The sequence below is a fragment of the Equus przewalskii genome, chromosome 1 (genome assembly GCF_037783145.1).
Source record: "Equus przewalskii isolate Varuska chromosome 1, EquPr2, whole genome shotgun sequence".
Taxonomy (NCBI): domain Eukaryota; kingdom Metazoa; phylum Chordata; class Mammalia; order Perissodactyla; family Equidae; genus Equus; species Equus przewalskii.
Window position 1 is genome coordinate 111,452,808 of NC_091831.1, and position 17,680 is coordinate 111,470,487.

At 46.1% G+C, this 17,680-nt stretch overlaps 1 protein-coding gene across 1 annotated transcript in view; it reads right to left on the reverse strand.

The window, feature by feature from the left end:
* The window catches only part of ATP10A (ATPase phospholipid transporting 10A (putative)), a 179,836-nt gene that overhangs the window by 103,104 nt on the left and 59,052 nt on the right, over positions 1-17,680 (reverse strand). The window contains 1 exon segment of the mRNA XM_070572238.1: positions 7,797-8,001. Within this exon segment, the coding sequence (XP_070428339.1) occupies positions 7,797-8,001 (205 nt within the window).

The following is a 17,680-nucleotide window of genomic DNA, read 5'->3' on the forward strand; positions in this document are numbered from 1 at the left end:
TATCTCCTGTCAACAGGTGATTTGCAGGCAGCTTGTCAGGGAGACCCCAGTCTCCCAAGGAGGTGCAATGTCCAGAAACACTCAGAACAGGTAGGAGGGCTCCCGCCTTGCTGACTACCAACTGCCCCCCAGCCTCCTGAGGCTTGAAACAACAGTCCTATCTCAGGTACAAAACCCAAGCCTGCACGCACACCTCTGTCTGCCTGCTGTTGGCCTTGAAAGGCCAACTCTCAGAATACCAGAGAAGGGTTTCCATGGCTAACACCGGTCTCACTGGGCCGAGGCAGAGGTGTCAACCTCACAAGGTCCGTCCTCACAAAATTTCCTGCCTGATGGTCAAGGCTCCAAAATGCTTGATAAAGGTCGGACAAGCAAACCAACTATTTGAAGTTCCATCCAAAACAAACCTAAATCGGTAATGCTTTGAAGTCAGCCTTTACCACCCAAATGAAAGGGCTTGTTTTTAGCCAATGGTGGGTGCAACTGCTGAAAAGTTAGCCACTTCAGGGGAGAACTAATTTTTTTCCTTTTTTCTCAAAGCCACAAAAGTCACGTGTAGACATCTTTGTTTAAGTCTTGCGGTGTGTGTGTGTGTGTGTGTGTGTGTGTGTGTGGTTGAGACAAAGAATGACTTCTAAGCTTTGGCCCAATTCTTAACTTATAAAACCCCATCCTAAGCACCTGCTCTCTGGAACCCGAGGGGAAGACTTGTCCTCATTGGCAATAACCCTTTTTATAGTAGGAGTGGGAGCGTCAGGCATTCTGACAGATAGACCACTGAAAATGGCTTCGCTGAAAACTGACAAACTAAATAAGTTTGCTTTAGGCCTGACCTCAGATTAGTTAAAACTCCCACTGGGGCCCATTAAGTCATGCCCTTGGCACCTTTCACAACATGGGTTGCTCATTAGCAATGGTGAAAAGTCCTGAATTTATTTCAATATGGCTTAAACCCAATTTAGATGTCAGGAAGCATGGTTTCATCCATATACAAGTAGGTAATAGTGTTTTCTGAAGTACACTTTTTGCTTCCCTTAAAGACAGAGCCCCCTCTAAGGTATGGTTTCTGTTAATACCATTATGAGAGTGCAAACATACAGATCTCTCTGCCTTGGTATCTCTCACTCGTGGAGAGGCGAAACTCTAAGGAACACTAACACCAAAATGAGAAGCAAAGTACTGCCTTCCACCGGACAAACATGAAAGCATTGTACAACTTCCCCAGCAATTCTTGGTGAAATGGGGAAATAGACTCTTACACAGAAAAAAAATTAGAATAACTTGAAGAATTTAAAAGCTGTGGTGATCAGGGTGTGGCGACTGGTCTTGTGCTGTGGAAACAAGGAACTTCCTCTTGTTGGGGCCTTTGCTCACAAAACAAGTGAAGGTACACAACACCAGGCACAGATGCTCTTCAAGGAACAAAGTGGTCCACAGCCCACTGAACAGACACTGCACTGTCCAGGCACCTGCCACCTAATGCATGCCATGCACAGTAGGTGCTCAATCACCAGACTGGAAATTCCAGATTCTCCAGGAATGTGCCCTTGCGGATCAATCTGCTTCTAGAACATTATGTCCTAGCCCAAGAAAGAATATGTATTCTCTCCTCAAAGCTAATAGAAAGTGATACCTTAAGCACTCTCATCTCATGTTGCTTTCTTCTTTAGAACATGCACACACTTGCACACACACTCACATGCTTGTGCAAACACGTGTGCACAGACATGCACACACTCACACACAAACACATCCACACCCACTTGTGAGGAAGAACTTAGCATCAACTGGACAGATCTCACACTGTCACTTCTTACTGGTAGAGAAATTTCTGCTCCAGAAACATACACACTCACACACACACACACACACACACAAACACAAAGCCTCAAACCCTTTGCAATTGCTGATGCAATTCAACTATATTTAGGAAAGTTGGAATTTGATTAAATTCCCTTTTTTTAACAATGAAAATACAGTCAGAGAGAAAAACAGAATTTCCCACTGTATACCACCATAAAGAGAACCAAAACTTCTTACTGCTTTGCTTGTCTTTTTCCTAGAACAAAAAATGACCACTTCTAACCACACAAAAAACATGAAGTTAAATGCACACAGAGAATATTCAAGTTTCCATACGTTGTAATAAGATCTTTTTGGATTACTACTCAAGTTAGGCTAATATTATCAACTCTATGGCACTGAGTTGCTCTCACTAAGATCACACACCTTACCCTCTATAAGCATTGATTTGCTAGATCACAGGATCCAGGAAAAGAATCTCTGGCAAAGTCACCAGGATTAGAAACAAAAAAGATCTTACTACACAATCGAATTTACATTGTCCATGAAGCTAACCCAGTTGATATTATAAAACATGGAATGTCTCAGATAATTACATTACCTACCTACCTGGATTGCTTGGAATATCCACACTTGCTGGAATTACAATTTTAGTCTAAATACTGTTGTGTTCTCCAAGTAATTTTCTTTCTCATAGTCTTTCCTGTTACATATTTAATATCTTTCAACAAAAGTATGTGATTGTTAAATTTGAGACTGAAAATGCCCCACGATATAAATTACGAACTTAGAGACTTGAAAAGAAAACCACACATTTTTCTGTAAAGGCTTCCTGTTGACCGATCCAATGAACACACTCAGCCAGCTGTCTTTGTTTTCTACTTATATGATGGATTGTTTCCTCCTCCAATTCCACGGCCCACAATGTAGTTAATTTAATTAAAGATTAACAATCTGAAAAGCTTAAGGAAAAGGCAGCTTTGGTGCAAGAACTATCTTGCAAACTCTACTTTCTCACCTCTAGTTTTCACTTGGTAGAGATGGTTTGGGGAACATGCATAGGTAGAAACAAAAAATAATAATAATTTTGTCTCCTACATATTGGGAATTTTTAAGTCATTTTTCTAAGCTCCTTGAATCTTTCAAGTAACTTTGGGGAGAACTGCCTCTCCCTCATAAAGGAAATTTTTCTTTGTCATTGCCTGAGAGTGCCTGGCCCCCAAGAACACTGGGGGGAATTTGGTAAAAATATATGTGCAAAGTGGAGGTAAAGCCACATAATGGTCTTAGGATCACTGCAGGTCTAGACATTCGGTACGTGTTTTCGAGTAGCTTCTCAGACTCCTTTCAGCCTAGGAGAGTTTCCATACCGGTTTCATCCTTCCTCTTGATTGGGAGCATCTACCAGGCACACACGCAAAAGCACACACCCACACATGCCTGGAAAGGCTTATGATTGGCAGCCTTGTGATCTCAGCTCTTCCTGCAAGCCTCACAGTCACTGCTCCAGACGGCAAGAGGCAGATGGCCCCGTGGGTGTGCCTGGGGGAGAGGGCAATAAGCCCCTAGTCCATCCAAGAGACAAACTGGAGGAACGTGTTTTCTCAGTAAATTAGCCAGTACACAAGTCACCTCCTGGACAGCTCCTCCCAGACACTGATGAGGCTGGTCCAGCAATGTCTCAGGTCCCACTCTCCCACAGCTCTGGGGGAGGCCTGCCCTGCCCCACCTACACCTGAAATTCCAACACCCACCTGACATTTCACATCCTGTTTGTGCTTTATCATTTACTCCTCAGCACCAATGCTCTTCCACCATCTGCCTAATTTACTTACTTACACGGCCTCATAAACGCTGTGAGGGGAAAGATGGTAGCCTGCTTTGACCAATGCAGCGCCTAGAACTGCATTTGAAGAGAGTGGGCAATCAATAAATACTTGTTGAAAGAATGAAAAATCAAAAGAATTAGTCTTTGAAAAAAGCAACTTTTGTATAAAATTATCAGCCTAAGGAACTCCCAATTCTGCAGAAATGACTGTGCAAATGTTGTGATAGATGAACTAGAAACTTCTACTCGTTCAGAGGCTGAGGGCACGCAGGCTCACGGGCAGGGATGCAGGTCTGAAGGAATATTTGTGAAGTGACCACAGATGCCAAGTGCGAAACAGGAGGCCTGGATGCTGGAGAAAACCAACTCAGGAGGTGAGAGAACCCAGAACTGGCTCCCAGCTCTGCCCTGATTTGGGAGGAGGGCGCCTTGGGAGAATCTCCTGATGTCACATTTTCCATTTCTCATCTATAAAAGGATGTGACAATCACGATCTCACAAGATTCATATTAAAAAAGATGTGAAGTTGTTTTTAAAATGTTTGTGCTACCACAAATGTGAGAGGCATGGCGAGGGCTGGCAGTGTCTGGGAGCCTTGTCCTTGGGTTTGGCGGTCTGGGCAGGCTGTGCATGTTGCCTTCCTGCTGCTAGCCCTCCAATTCTGTACAATTTGTCCAATGCTCTTCATTAAATCCTATCCTATTTCCACCTCTGAGACGCCTTCTGACCTGTGTCATTGCCTAACATACCTGGCACCCAACCCTCCCCATCCTAGCCTTCAGAGTAAGTTTCAAGCTCCTTTTTCTGGAAGCCTTCCTTGACCTCTTGACGGCCACTTTGCAACCCCAATCCCCTAACAGGAGACCCCAGGATTCTTATTTTTTTTAAAGATTGGCACCTGAGCTAACAACTGTTGCTAATCTGCCAATCTTGTTTTTTTTTTCTGCTTTATCTCCCCAAATCTCCTCCCATACATAGTTGTATATCTTAGTTGCAGGTCCTTCTGGTTGTGGCATGTGGGATGCCGCCTCAACGTAGCCTGACGAGCAATGCCATGTCCGCGCCCAGGATCTGAACCGGCGAAACCCTGGGCCACCGTAGCAGAGTGCGCGAACTTAACCACTCAGCCACGGGGCCGGCCCTCCCAGGATTCTTTCTGCTGCTCAATACCGGGAGTCGGCTAGTGAACAGGCCTGAGTCCTCAAGGTAAATTATTAGACCCTGCAGCACATGGACCATGTCCCTCTTCATCAGCATCCTTCTCAAAGCAAACAAGCACTTCATAAATGACTTCTAGAAAGGGAGAGGGTGGAAAGAGGAGCTAAGTTTTTGCCTTGTCAGTAGAGGGCACTGGAGGGACGCTGCAGGAGGAAGGAACTGGCTTTGGGGTGGTGGGGAGTCTGGATTTATTCTCCATTGCCAGGCCCCTCCAGGTTTTTCCAAGACAGGAAGCCTGCAGGGCACAGTTTTCTCTGGGACTCGGCCTGTGCATGTTTTCTTCAGCTCTCAGCTTGGATAACCAGAGGCCCTGAGGGCAGGGGCCCAGATCCCAACCTGGGCCGCTGCTCCCTGTACCTTTTCCTGGAACGCTTCTACATGCAGCCCTGAGCTCCATGGGGCCAGCTGTCTAGAGAGCCACCACCTGGGTTTTGTCTACTGCAGTGGTGGGAGCCACAAGCAGAGGGTGGCATCCCTGGCATCCAGCGGCCAGAAGCCCCTGGCATCTCCCAAGTTCCCTGGCTTGGCACTTCCCTGTGGACGGTTCCCCTGCACCCTGAGGGTCCACTTCTAGCTTGCACAGCCCCTCAGCAGCTTTTCTACCATCACCTGAGTGATGGCCGTGCCCTCGGCCATCAGAATAAGACTCAGCCTGGGGGGCCTCTCCCTGGGTGCTATCTCAGCCCCAAGGCCAGTGGCTGCTCCTCATTCAGCTATGTCTGTATTCTTGCAAGTTTTTACTTCTTACTTTACTTCTTACCACACAGTCCTTCAATGGAATTCTTTTTTTCTTGGCTGAGGAAGATTCCTCCTGACCTTAACATCTGTTGCCAATCTTCCTCTTTTTGTATGTGGGCCGCCACCACTGCATGGCCACTGATAAACGAGTTGGTATACGTCCATGCCTGGGAACCGAACCCAGGCCACCAAAGCAGAACACGTCAAATTTAACCACCAGGCCACAGGGGCTGGCCCTCCCCTGGAATTCTTTACATTAAACTTTCCCTGCCTGAATCATGTGTGGTTTCTGCTTCCTCCATGGAACCTGACAGATACACCCAGTCTCTGCATTAATGCCAAGCTCCTCTCTTATGCTTCACCTAAGTTTTGCAAATTGCTTCTAATTTATGTTTTCCTACGGGCAACAACTTCCAAGTGACCAGTCCTCAAACTCGCAACATATCACTTTGTATTGGACAGGAGTCAGTTCTTCTCCAGTCTGAGACACTAGCTGACTCCGTTTTATGAAATCGCTTAAATACAGAGAACCGAAATGTTCTTGGCATTGGAAGATTGCAGTCAGAGCCTTGCTTTCCAATTGACAGGTTTGTAAAAGTCAGAGACTTCCTATGTTTATTTTCCATGACATGGTTCATATATTTCAGAATAATAATGTATGAACAGGAATTCAAGTACCAGAAAAATGTCTTTGAACATTTAGGGAAAGAGTAAAAAAAAAGAAATGAGAAAGCGAAAAAATATACCAATAATGAGCACTAGAATTGTGGATGCATATTGAAGATTTGGGGTGCTGATAAAGAAACTTTTTCTAAAATCAGAATTGTTTGGGTTGTTAATTTTGGCCATTTTGACTAAATTATGGCTCAACCCATTACTGCCACAGACACTCATGGGGCCCTACAGAAGGTGATATAGGATGTGTCTGTCTGCAGCCATCCTTGAGTTTTAAACATCCGACTAACAAACAGCTTGTTTATAGAAAGCATCATTGAGCTATGAAGTGTTCCAGTTGTTGTTTGGGGAAAAAGTGGGCAGAGGAGCTTTTAAATATTACTGAATTCAGTCACTGAATAAAACCAGAAGGTATGAAACAAGGAAGCTATTCTTGAGGCTTGACCAAAGAGAGACACTTGTGGCTTTTCCCCCACCCACTACCCTAAACATGCATGCTCTGCTCTTCGGTTTTCAAATTTTGCCATATCTTCTACAGTGTCTGAAGTTTCACCCATTAGCTATTCACATACATTCATTTACGTTACAGTCATCCTCTGTGCTCACTGGCTGCTCCTCTAGGTGGGTAACGTTCTAGCCTGTGCAGCCACTGCCTTTTCTTAACCCCGTGCAGGCCGAGATCACAAGAACTGGGAGGGAGATGCAGTATCCTACTGATTTCAAGGTTAGTCCACATACCAATCTGTGCCCTGGAGAGGCGTTAGGAACTTTGGGTTCTGGGAGCCTCCCAGACATGGTTGAGACAGGCATCCTAGGACAGGGCAGGTATTAGGAGAACAAGGCTCAGGCAAACCCATTTCTCTTCCAGACACTTCCTGATCCTGGCAGCTCACGCTACTTTAATTTCACTCGGAGTTTGCAGCCCTGCATCCTCTGCACAGACCGGGAGGTGGGAGCGTGGACTCTTCACAGGGGCTTGAACTTTCGGGCCACAAGGCTGCTGGTGAATGCAGTCAGACCTCATTTCCCCCTCTACGTCTCACTCCCCATGGGCTGTGCATTTCTGAGCTGTGGCTGATGTTCCTCTAGGCAGAACTGAGTTATGGAAGACCTGATGCTGAACTCAGAAACACCCTTGAGGGGAGCGATGCATCGGCAACAGGCCATTACTTCTTCTGCTGTGTTGCCGTTTAGTGAGGTAGAGTAACAGCTGGGTAAACGTCAACAGTCAGCTGGTCGTAAATGTCCCTTATAACATTAAAGGGACTCCAAATACTATTTTGAGAAACTCAGAAGTGTACAGTGGAAATGACAGTCCTAAAAACTGGGTCCTGTTCCCCACAGCTTCAGGCTACTCATGAGCTCAGGAAGGTCAGGGGTTCTCTCAGACCCTCAAGTCCCCCACTTGTCTACTAGGAAAAGGGGCCCGGCCTGATGGAAGGGGAATGCAGTGCTCTGAAGCCCAAAGGGCCGGCATGGGTGATACTGTGTGGACATGGTGCCTGGGATGCCCTGGAAGTGTGGGGGCACTTACATGCTCAGAGAAGCCGCGGACCACCTGCCGCCGCTTCAGGTTGGTCTCTCCGTCTAGGTTGGCAGTCTCAATGTGGCACAGCCCATCGGGGTCGCTGGAGGAGAGCAGCAGAATGTCCGCAGGGATGATCTCGTTGCAGCGAAGACGCACAAAATCTCCCACGTGGATTTCTTTCCAGAATCGGTTCACATACTGCTTTTTTTCCCTGGTAAAGAGACCATCATTAACAAGACTGGCAGGAGGTTGATCATGGTCAGAGCTGAGTGAAGGGCACATGGAGTTCCCTTAACAATTCTTTGTACTTTCTAGTATGTTGAAAATTTCCATAATAGAAAGTATTTTAAAAAGAATATTCATAAAGGCCACATATAGTATGACTCCATTTATAGCAAATATCCAGAAGAGGCAAATCTATAGAGAGAGAGGCAGATTAGTGGTTGCCAGGGGCTGGGGAGAGGGGAAGTGGGGAGAAGTTATTTACTGGGTACAGGGCTCAGTTTGAGGTGATGAAAATGTTCTGGAACTAGGTAGTGGTGATGGCTGCACAACACTGTGAAGGCACTAAATGCCACGGAATTGTACACTTTAAAATGGGTAAAATGTCTACTCCAAAGAATTAAAGGCAAGGATTCATAGCATCATTACTCACAATAGCCACAAAGTGGAAACAACTCAAAGGCCCAACAACAGATGAATGGATAAGCAAAATGTGGTATATCCATACTATGGAACACTATTCAATTGTGAAAAGGAAGGGAATTCTGAAACATGGTACAATATGGATGAACTTGAGGACACTATGCTAAGTGAAATAAGCCAGTCACAAAAGGACAAATACTGTCTGATTCCACTTCTATGAGGTACCTACAATAGGTAAATTCATAAAGACCAAAAGTAGAACCTCTCTACATCTCATTGTCCTCATCTGCAGAATGGAGATAAAATAGATGCGTCCTCTCCACATCATTCAAGATGATGTAGATAACACAAGCCAGTCCCTCAGAACCAATGCCCAACACAGTCAGTTTTCTACACCTGTTAGTTACTATTAATAGATATTTAGATGAAAACGTTATTTGTAAATTTCTTTAGACTTTTTTTTAACTCTGGAAAAATAGGCTAATTAGTCCCACAGAGGGCATTTTTAAGAGTTCCTCAGAGGCAGTTTCGTCCGTTGTTATAACTAAGTAGAGGAACATGGCTTTATCCCAACATGCTATGCTATATGAGGAAATCTTACCAAGAAATCCGCTGGGTGATATTGTTGAAGGAAAAAAAACACTAAAACACATTTCACTTCAACCATCACCTTCTTTCTGGTTCTTTCCCCATAAAATGCCGCTCCTTGCCTGCGTGTCCAGACTGCTGAATTAGGGCAGCAATTCTGGATCTCAAGGTGGACCAAGTGAGCTACATCTGACTCCTGAGCTTCAGGGGTGAAGTACTGAGATATTTTTTCCATACTGTGAATCTGAGGGAACCCATGGTAAACTTCCAGGGGCTCCTAGCCATCAGGTGCTCCAGACACTGAAGAGAGCAGTATTCCCTTCCATTTTAAGCCTCTATTTTCTTGTATTCCTCTAATTCAAGATCTTCCAAGCCTATTATGTGCACAGCATAGTTTTGTCATTATAGGGCCAACAAGGATAAATTAGATATAGCTCTGTCCTCAAAAAAAAGAAAAAAAATGCAAGGCAAGATCAAACCACTAGATAGCACCCCCTGGGGGCAACAGAATCAAGACCCCCCAATGTGAGCACAAAGGTATTCTTCCTGGGCCAACCTGCACTCCCTACAAGGCCAGGGCCTTCTTCAAGGCTGCTACTCCAGCTGTGACGAGGTCCCAGCAGGCTCCAGCCTGAGGTCAGCTGGCTCTGAGATAAGACACAGAAACAGCGCTCAATCACCTGCTCATCCTGCTCACTCACTGCCAGTCAGACCTCTTCTTAGTGGACAGACAGCCTTGATGTCTGATAAGAGAAACCACAGTTAACCACATTCCTATTTTCTTTCCTAAAGGTCAGACCTTGACTTTATATCACTGTGAGCAGTAGCTCCTCAGTCTTTCTTCCCCATCATGACCATTGGTTGGGTTCCCACAGAAAGTACAAGGGAACTTGAAAGCGTCCGTCCTCTTCCAGAAGAAAGTTTCCAAACGCTAGGTCACCATTTAGTCACAGGGGAAGGCAGCGTATGCTCTGAGAATGAGCTGGACAGGCTTTGGTGTGATGGGAACTGCCAGGAGACCGGCGGTCTGGACTCGCCCGGGGACAGGCAGAGGGAGGTGACGCCAAGGAGGCGGGGAGGGAGTGCTGTCTGTGCACAGTTTATCTTAACTACATTCCACTTATAGAACTCAACAAAAAGAAAGTCAGTTTCCATCTGCCTTGTAATCTTAAAACATTAGCTTGCCTGCTCCATCAGAACATATTTTTCAAACAGCAACTTTGGTAGAGGCATTTGAGCCCCAAAAGAGATTTCCACCCAGCCCCACACAGCCCCCAGATGCGCCTGGAAACAGCAGGAGATGGGTGAGGAGGCTTCTGGTGATAGTCTTGGGGAGAGGACCCACATGAGCCACGGGGGGCAGAGGAAGCCGGAGGCAGAGTGGCTCCAGGAAGCCTGAGAAAGCGCTGGTTTCTGTGAAAAGGCTCTGCAGCTCACAGGAATTCCTACAGCAGCAGGACCCTGGAAAACCCAGAATCGGGAAACAACAACAGCATAAAGGAACCCCTTCATCACCTCCATAGACCAAAGATTTTCCCCATGAAAGCCACACACTTCCGTCAGTTGTGCCAGCTGGAGTGCCCAGCACCAGGCCTGGACCCTACACCAACCCTGCAATGTCCCTGCCTGCTTTTCTCTTATTTATTTTTATCATACATATATATATATATATATATATATATATATACACGCAAAATATATCATATATATTTTTATATATGCCACTATATTATATACTACATTACATATTATATAGGTACATATATACATATACATTTATAATATATACATCACACACAACATATGTGTATTATATATAACCAGCCCTCCTTTTCATGGGGAAGGTTTATTTACTTTTTCCCAGCAACTGTGTTTGGCCATGGGGTCTTTAAGGAGGTAATGAAGTTGAAATGAGGTCATAGGGTGTGGGGCCCTAATCCAATGTGACTGAGTGTCCTGATAAGAAGAGGAAGACACCCCAGGGGTGTGTGCACACAGAGGAAAGCCCATGTGAGGTCACAGAGAAAACCGTCGCCTGCAAGCCAAAGAGAAAGGTTTCAGGAGACACCAATCCTGCCAACACCTTGATCTTGGACCTCCAGCCTCCAGAACTGTGAGACGATAAACTTCTGTTGTTTAAGCTGCCCAGTCTGTGGCGCTCTCTTTTGGCAGCCCAAGCAGACTAACACCCAATAACTTCCATTCTCACCACTCCTGCTGGAACGAGCAGCTCCCAGGCTGCAGCGAGAGAACAGAATGAGCAGCAGAGGACGCGGGTAAGGGAGGGGCATGGCATCAGGTGGATTATCCACATGCATGTGCCCCACACTCCCCTACACATCTGTGCACAGGAAAAGCACCATAGAGAAGACAGAAACGAATCCCGCTGACACAATACTAGAACACTGGCATCCTAATAACCTTCTTCTTAGACTTTTATAAGGAGCAGGTAAACAATTTGGGACTGGCTTCTGTTTCCAGAGTCACTGTGGATGCAGTTCAGGGTGGACAGGATGTGGGACCCTTCCAGTACACAGGAAAAGTCTCAAGAGTGCACACCACCCCACGGCCTCTCTGCAAATTCCTGAATTCTAACTCCAATCAGGGACATGCCTGCATCCCTCCAGGAACCACAGGATGCTCCTGAGACGCATGGGTTGTATTTTTTAAAATGGTAAGGTTTAAAATCGTCCCAGTCCTCAATGCTATGCATTTGTTTACAGCAATTTTACGAAGTGGCACTGTTCAGTTTGCCCACACCATATTCCTTCTAAGGACAAGTGCCACCCCATGAAGCAGCAGGACTCTGAGATGACCTGATGTACACGTCCTGCCAGCCCCTCTATGAGGTCGGGACTATGAAAGTGGTGGGAGTCAGTCCTGCAGATGTAACTAGGGTGACCAATCAGTAGACTATGACCCAGTCAGCAGGGAGACCACCTGGGCCTGACAGAGCCACAGGAGCCTTATGAATCTGGGCCTAAGGGAAAAGACAGGGAGTCAGACACTGGAAGTATCAGACAGCAATGGAGGGGCTACATGGCCAGGAACTGAGAGTGGTCCCCAGCCACCAGCCAGCAAGAGCGCGTGGTGTCAGTCCTGCCACTGCTGGAGCTGAAGAGTCTGAAGGAGACTGGAAGAGAACTTGAGGCTCAGACAGGACCACAGCCCCAGCTGACACCACCACTGCAGCCTGGCGAGACCTTGGGCAGAAGGCTCCCGAAACCATGAGATAACACGTCTGTGTTGTTTCAGCTGTTCAGTTTATAGTGACTTGTCACACAGCAATAGAAAACTAATATATACCATTTCCTTTCTCTGCTCAGAAGCAGGAGCTACATGCTTCTCTCTCCCTGGCGATTCGATCTTCTACAGTGTGCAGCAAACTGACAACTCCACCCACACTCAGCTTAATGATATGCTTACCTGAGAAAAATAACTTCACGGGAGAAGAATGCAGAGCAACACGTTAAAATCCAACACGTTTCTCTCTCTCCACAAAGTGGAAGCCCATCAGAGGGCATGAATACCACATTCAAATGTGGGGAAACCCTGAAAACATGCAGTCTTGTAACATGGGCTGTGTCACAAATATTAAAAACACGGGACATGGTTACTCCACAGGAACGACACCGGCTCTTGCGATGAGCCACAGTTCCCTGCTCAGGATTCCTGCTGGGTCTAAATTCAGTGTTGATCCAAGAGAGTCAAAGGTTATTAGTGAAAAAAGTGTGATATTTCTGAGATGGGGAAAAAAAACAAGGTGAAAAGGAGTAGTGATAAAAATGTCTTGTTAAAAAGATCCAGTTATGAGGTCAAAGGCAAAAGCGAGTCTTTTCTGGAAAAGCCCTGCCACTGGTTTTCTGCAGCACTGCCTCATCTCTCAAACCGCTGTCTGCTCAGCTCTTAAGTGAGGGAGTTAAACAGAGGATCTGAAAGGTGTGTTCTGAGCCTAACGTAAGCCTTCTGTGATTAGTTTTCCTCTTCTGGGAAAATCTGTTAACAACATTTTATAACTAGTCATGCTGAGCTTTGAAATTCTTATCTGAGCCTTTTTTGTCCAAAACAACACAATGCAGGGGTGAAAGAATAAGGACATATTAGGATGACGAGCGACAAATTTTATTTAAAGAAAAGCAGTCAACAAAATTTTAAGATTCCTTAATTCATCATTTTTGCTCCCTGGTTCAGGGGAGTTAAACTATTTATTTGTACTAGTTATGTGGTTTTTTTTGCTTTCTTTGTTTTTTTGTTTCTGCTTTATCTCCCCAAATCCCCCTGGTACATAGCTGTATATGTTAGTTGCAGGTCCTCCTAGTTGTGGCATGTGAGATGCCGCCTCAATGTGGCCTGATGAGCGGTGCCATGTTCGCGCTCAGGATTCAAACTGGCGAAACCCCGGGCTGCCGCGGCGGATTACACAAACTTAACCACTCAGCCACGGCGCTGGCCCCAGTACTAGTTATGTTTTTAAGGTTATTAAGTAAACACCTTCATAAGAGAAGATAGCTGACTTATGGAATTTACAGGCATAACGTTAAGTAGTTGAAAAGCACATTTTTGCTGGGAGATCACTGTTACTTTTATGTAGCTCTTCATGAATGCAGGGTCAAGGACTACTGCTCAGAAATGTTTTCTTAATGTTTTATTTTTTGAAATGCCTCAGAATCGTCACCATTTCAGCCTCACTGACCCGCTGGGATTCAACGCGTCTCTGCAATGGCTAAGAGTTTTCAACAACGTATTTATAAATCCCTCCAATGTGTTTCATGAAGCTGGGATCTATTTCATAAAACCAAACAAACTTAGATACAGTTTCTTTTAAAAAGGCATTTGCAGGAAATAAGGGAACTGTACTTGCATCTTTAACATGCTGTTTTCAAGTGGATTTGCATTTAGGTTATCGGCTACAATTCTCCCTAATAGTAAAGGAACATTTTTTTCTTAAGTTGACAACAGATTCCAAATTTGCCCACAACCAGTTAACACCCTTGGTGACCCACCGCCACTTCTGTACAAGGACAGTCACAATTATTATTGGATCCTCACTGTCCCTGGTCCAACCTGGGCTATGAATCCATGAGTGGGCTGTTCCATTTGTAAGAGTCCTCCTGGGCTGGAGGAAGAGGGAGAGGAAGAAGCACGCTCATTTCTGATTCCACCCACAGCACGTTACTCCTGACTTGCCCTTGACACCATCATTCACGTTCAGTGGCACTGGAGTCAACATAAACCAGTAGCAGGCATTTGCAGTGGCATGCTGCCTACACTGCTGACCATGTCCACAAAATACCACATGCCACATGCATGGAGGTGCCCCCTGCCGGCTTCCCAGGGCCTCTTACAGTTTGAGATGCTTGCCTCTTCTATTTTTTGGTAATTTAGGAGATGAATGAAAAGTCTGAAATGCTTATAACATGCATACACAGTTCATTTTCTTACCCTTACACTATCTAACCACTTCATATGGCCATATTTTCTTGTATACTTGCCCATGTTCCAAAAATGTCAGCTTTAATTCAGTTGCATATTATTTTCACAACTACACATGGGAACCCCTTCCCCACCCTCCCACCATTCACTACACCCACACCCTGCTCAGGTGCTCGCCATGGGGGCATGGGGGTAACGAAGGCTCATTTCACTGCCTCCCTTGCTTTCTCCCCCCTTTAAACTTGTCTTTCCTCCAACACCACCAACCAACAAAGGAGTGCGTCTTGGGTTAGGATGGGCAGGAAAGAGAGTGAGGAAGAGAAACAAGAGATAGAGGTTTTTAAGGTTTGAGTGCTAAAATTTTTTAAGTACAATTTAATGCTGAGAGGAAGGACACTTGTTTTGATTAGGCAATCAGGGACTGCTTCCGAAAGAGTGGGCATCTGAATTTAGATCCTAAACAATGAAAAGAATCTTAGCCCGACCCATACCTCACCCCACCCCAAGGGGACTACCTATACTACAGAGCGGAATTTAGGGAGAGGCTGGAATGGCAGTGCCCAAATCAATGACAAGGCAGGGTCAGATCAAAAGAGATCAGGAGACTTGGAAATAGAAACAGCAAAGAAAGGATCAGCCTGGAAATCTGACTGTACAATCTATGTGACTAGACACCACAATAGATTAGATGAGGATGGGCATGCTGGTGTCCAGGTCTCCAGCCCTGGTGGCTGGAATGTTACTGCTGCGAACCTCACCCAAGAGTGGGTCTGTTGTGGGAAGGAACAGAGTCTAGTTGTGAGCAATTCTGAGTTCAAGGTGCTGGTGGGGTGGGCTTGTGGGAGATGCCCCTAGCTTTGAAGACAAAGGCAGATAAAGACAGGAATGTGGGGCCCACAGCATAGAGGTGACAGGACCCTACTGTGGACACCATCACTGAGATTACCAGGGAGAGTACGGCTGGAAGGAAAACAGTGATGAGAGCTATGCATGACTGGGGGACGACAAAGAGTAGGGAAGTGCTCAGGTGGGGAAGCCAGCAGAGGTGGCTGGGCAGACAGGGCATGGCATGGGCTGGGGTCCAGAAGAGCACAGGGTCCACAGAATGAAGGTGTGCCCAAGTCTCCGTGGTGCCCACCCACCACCAAGGGCAGCCAGGGGTAGGAGTCCAGGGAGCCTCCACGCCTCTCCCTTGGTCCTTCCATGGTCAAGTGAACGCATCTGGAAAAAGAGTCATGGAATGTGAGCACACAATCATAGAATTTTTATTTCCTTTTTTGGAACTGCAACTTTCAGTAGCACACACTTGAAAATGGCACACCCATTAAGAAGAAAGGTCACCTTTCCAAACATTCCTGGTACTTCATCTCCCTCCAGACGTGTTCACCACTCAAGCACATTTCCTGCCCAGCTCACGTGAGACTTCAGACTTTTGAAAGACTGAGAAATGTCTTCCAGAAGTGAACCTTCTGTACAAGGGTCATGAAGGCTTAAAGTCTTGGGACAAGTCTTTCAGCCATCACCAGCTGGAGGTCTAGACATCAAATCCCCATCAGTATTGAGACATCATCGTCATCTTAATAACAATAACAACAGAACAGTAAGCACAGCTTCCCTGCATACCGCTCATTAGGAACCAGGCACTGTGCGAGCATTTCATGTCCTTTATCTCAGGGAGTCCTCACACAATCCGGACACTGTATTCTCACGTACAGATGTAGAAACTGACGTGGAGAGACTGATCCATCCAAAGCCACAACCAGAAAGTGGCAGAATAAGAACCAAACCTGTTTGACTCCAGGGTCCACGAAGCCTCAAGGCGATCTGGTTTAGAAAGCACATTTGATCTGGTGGTCTAAAGGAGGAAAGTCTAGTGACAACTTTGCAAAACTCTAAGCCAAAAACTCTTCATATTTTTCTTTTAAATTATGCAGCCCAGAGACCAACATGGTCTGAAAACAAAATATTGCTATGCCTGAAAAAAGGTGAAAAGGCAGACAGTTCCAGCCCGATGCAGTGTTTGACACAGACACAGAATAACAAATTTTGGTCCATTTTCCAAAAGCCCTGCCTATTTGCAAACAACCAGAGGGGCCATGTCCAAGGTCAGAAGTCACCAAATTGTGGTCTTTGCAACAAACTGGGAAGTATGCCCCAAATCAGCCTTGGCAGGTGGAGGGATGAGCTCATCGTTCACTGAGACCACCTGCACCCAGGACCTTTGGAGCCACTGCAACAGAGGGACCGCTGTCTGCCTCTCACGCTGGAGACTCCCTCTGGGATGAAAGGCGGCTGGTGGTTGTCACTAAGGCAGGAAAGTGGTTTATTCTCACAGCTTCAGGATGACTTGGTAGCTTTGGGAAGTGCTCCCAACTTGGGCAGGACACAACTGACACTGTTGGAGACAAGGCTTCGGACCAAACTGCTCATTTTCAAATACGGTGGTTCCACACTACAGGCATCTTACAGGTCACTTCTGCGGAAAGCTGTCCCGTCCTTTCTCAAAAATACCTCCTGTGGAAAATATTTACAAACAGTACTGGTTCTGGAATGATCAATCATTAATGATGCCTCACATCTGGGCAGTGCATCGCCAAGGGTCACAAGCACCAGCATATGCACTGTTTCTCTAAGTTAATGACTCAAGTAAGAGGCACGGCCAGAGGAGATGGCTCAGGGCTGGGGGCCTATCCTCTAGCACCTGGGGTTCCTGGGCTACAAGTAGGGGTCTGAGCAGCCTCTCCAGGTTCTTCCAGGAGAAACTGTTCTCCGTTAACCTCGAGCAGCCCCTCCTCTGGTCCTAGGTACTTCCCGCTCTCGAGGTGGGCACCAGACCTTCCACACGTACCCTGGATTGAGTGAGGCCATGGTCTCTATTTGGATTTCCCTTTCTATTTTTTTGTGCATGATTTTTTTCCTCGTTATTTTTTTTTTCTTTAGGAAGACTGGCCCTGAGCTAACATCTGTTGCTAATCTTCCTCTTTTTTTTCTCCCCAAAGCCCCAGTACATAGTGGTACATCCTAGTTGTAGGTCATTCTAGTTCTTCTATATGGGATGCCACCACAGCATGGTTTGATGAGCAGTGCATAGGTCTGTGCCCAGAATCAGGACCAGCAAACCCCAGGCTGCCAAAGTGGAGTGCGCAGACTTAACCACTCAGCCACGGGGCTGGCCCCCATCACTGTTAGCTTTTGAGTGAGTTTGACTTTGCCCTGTAAAATCA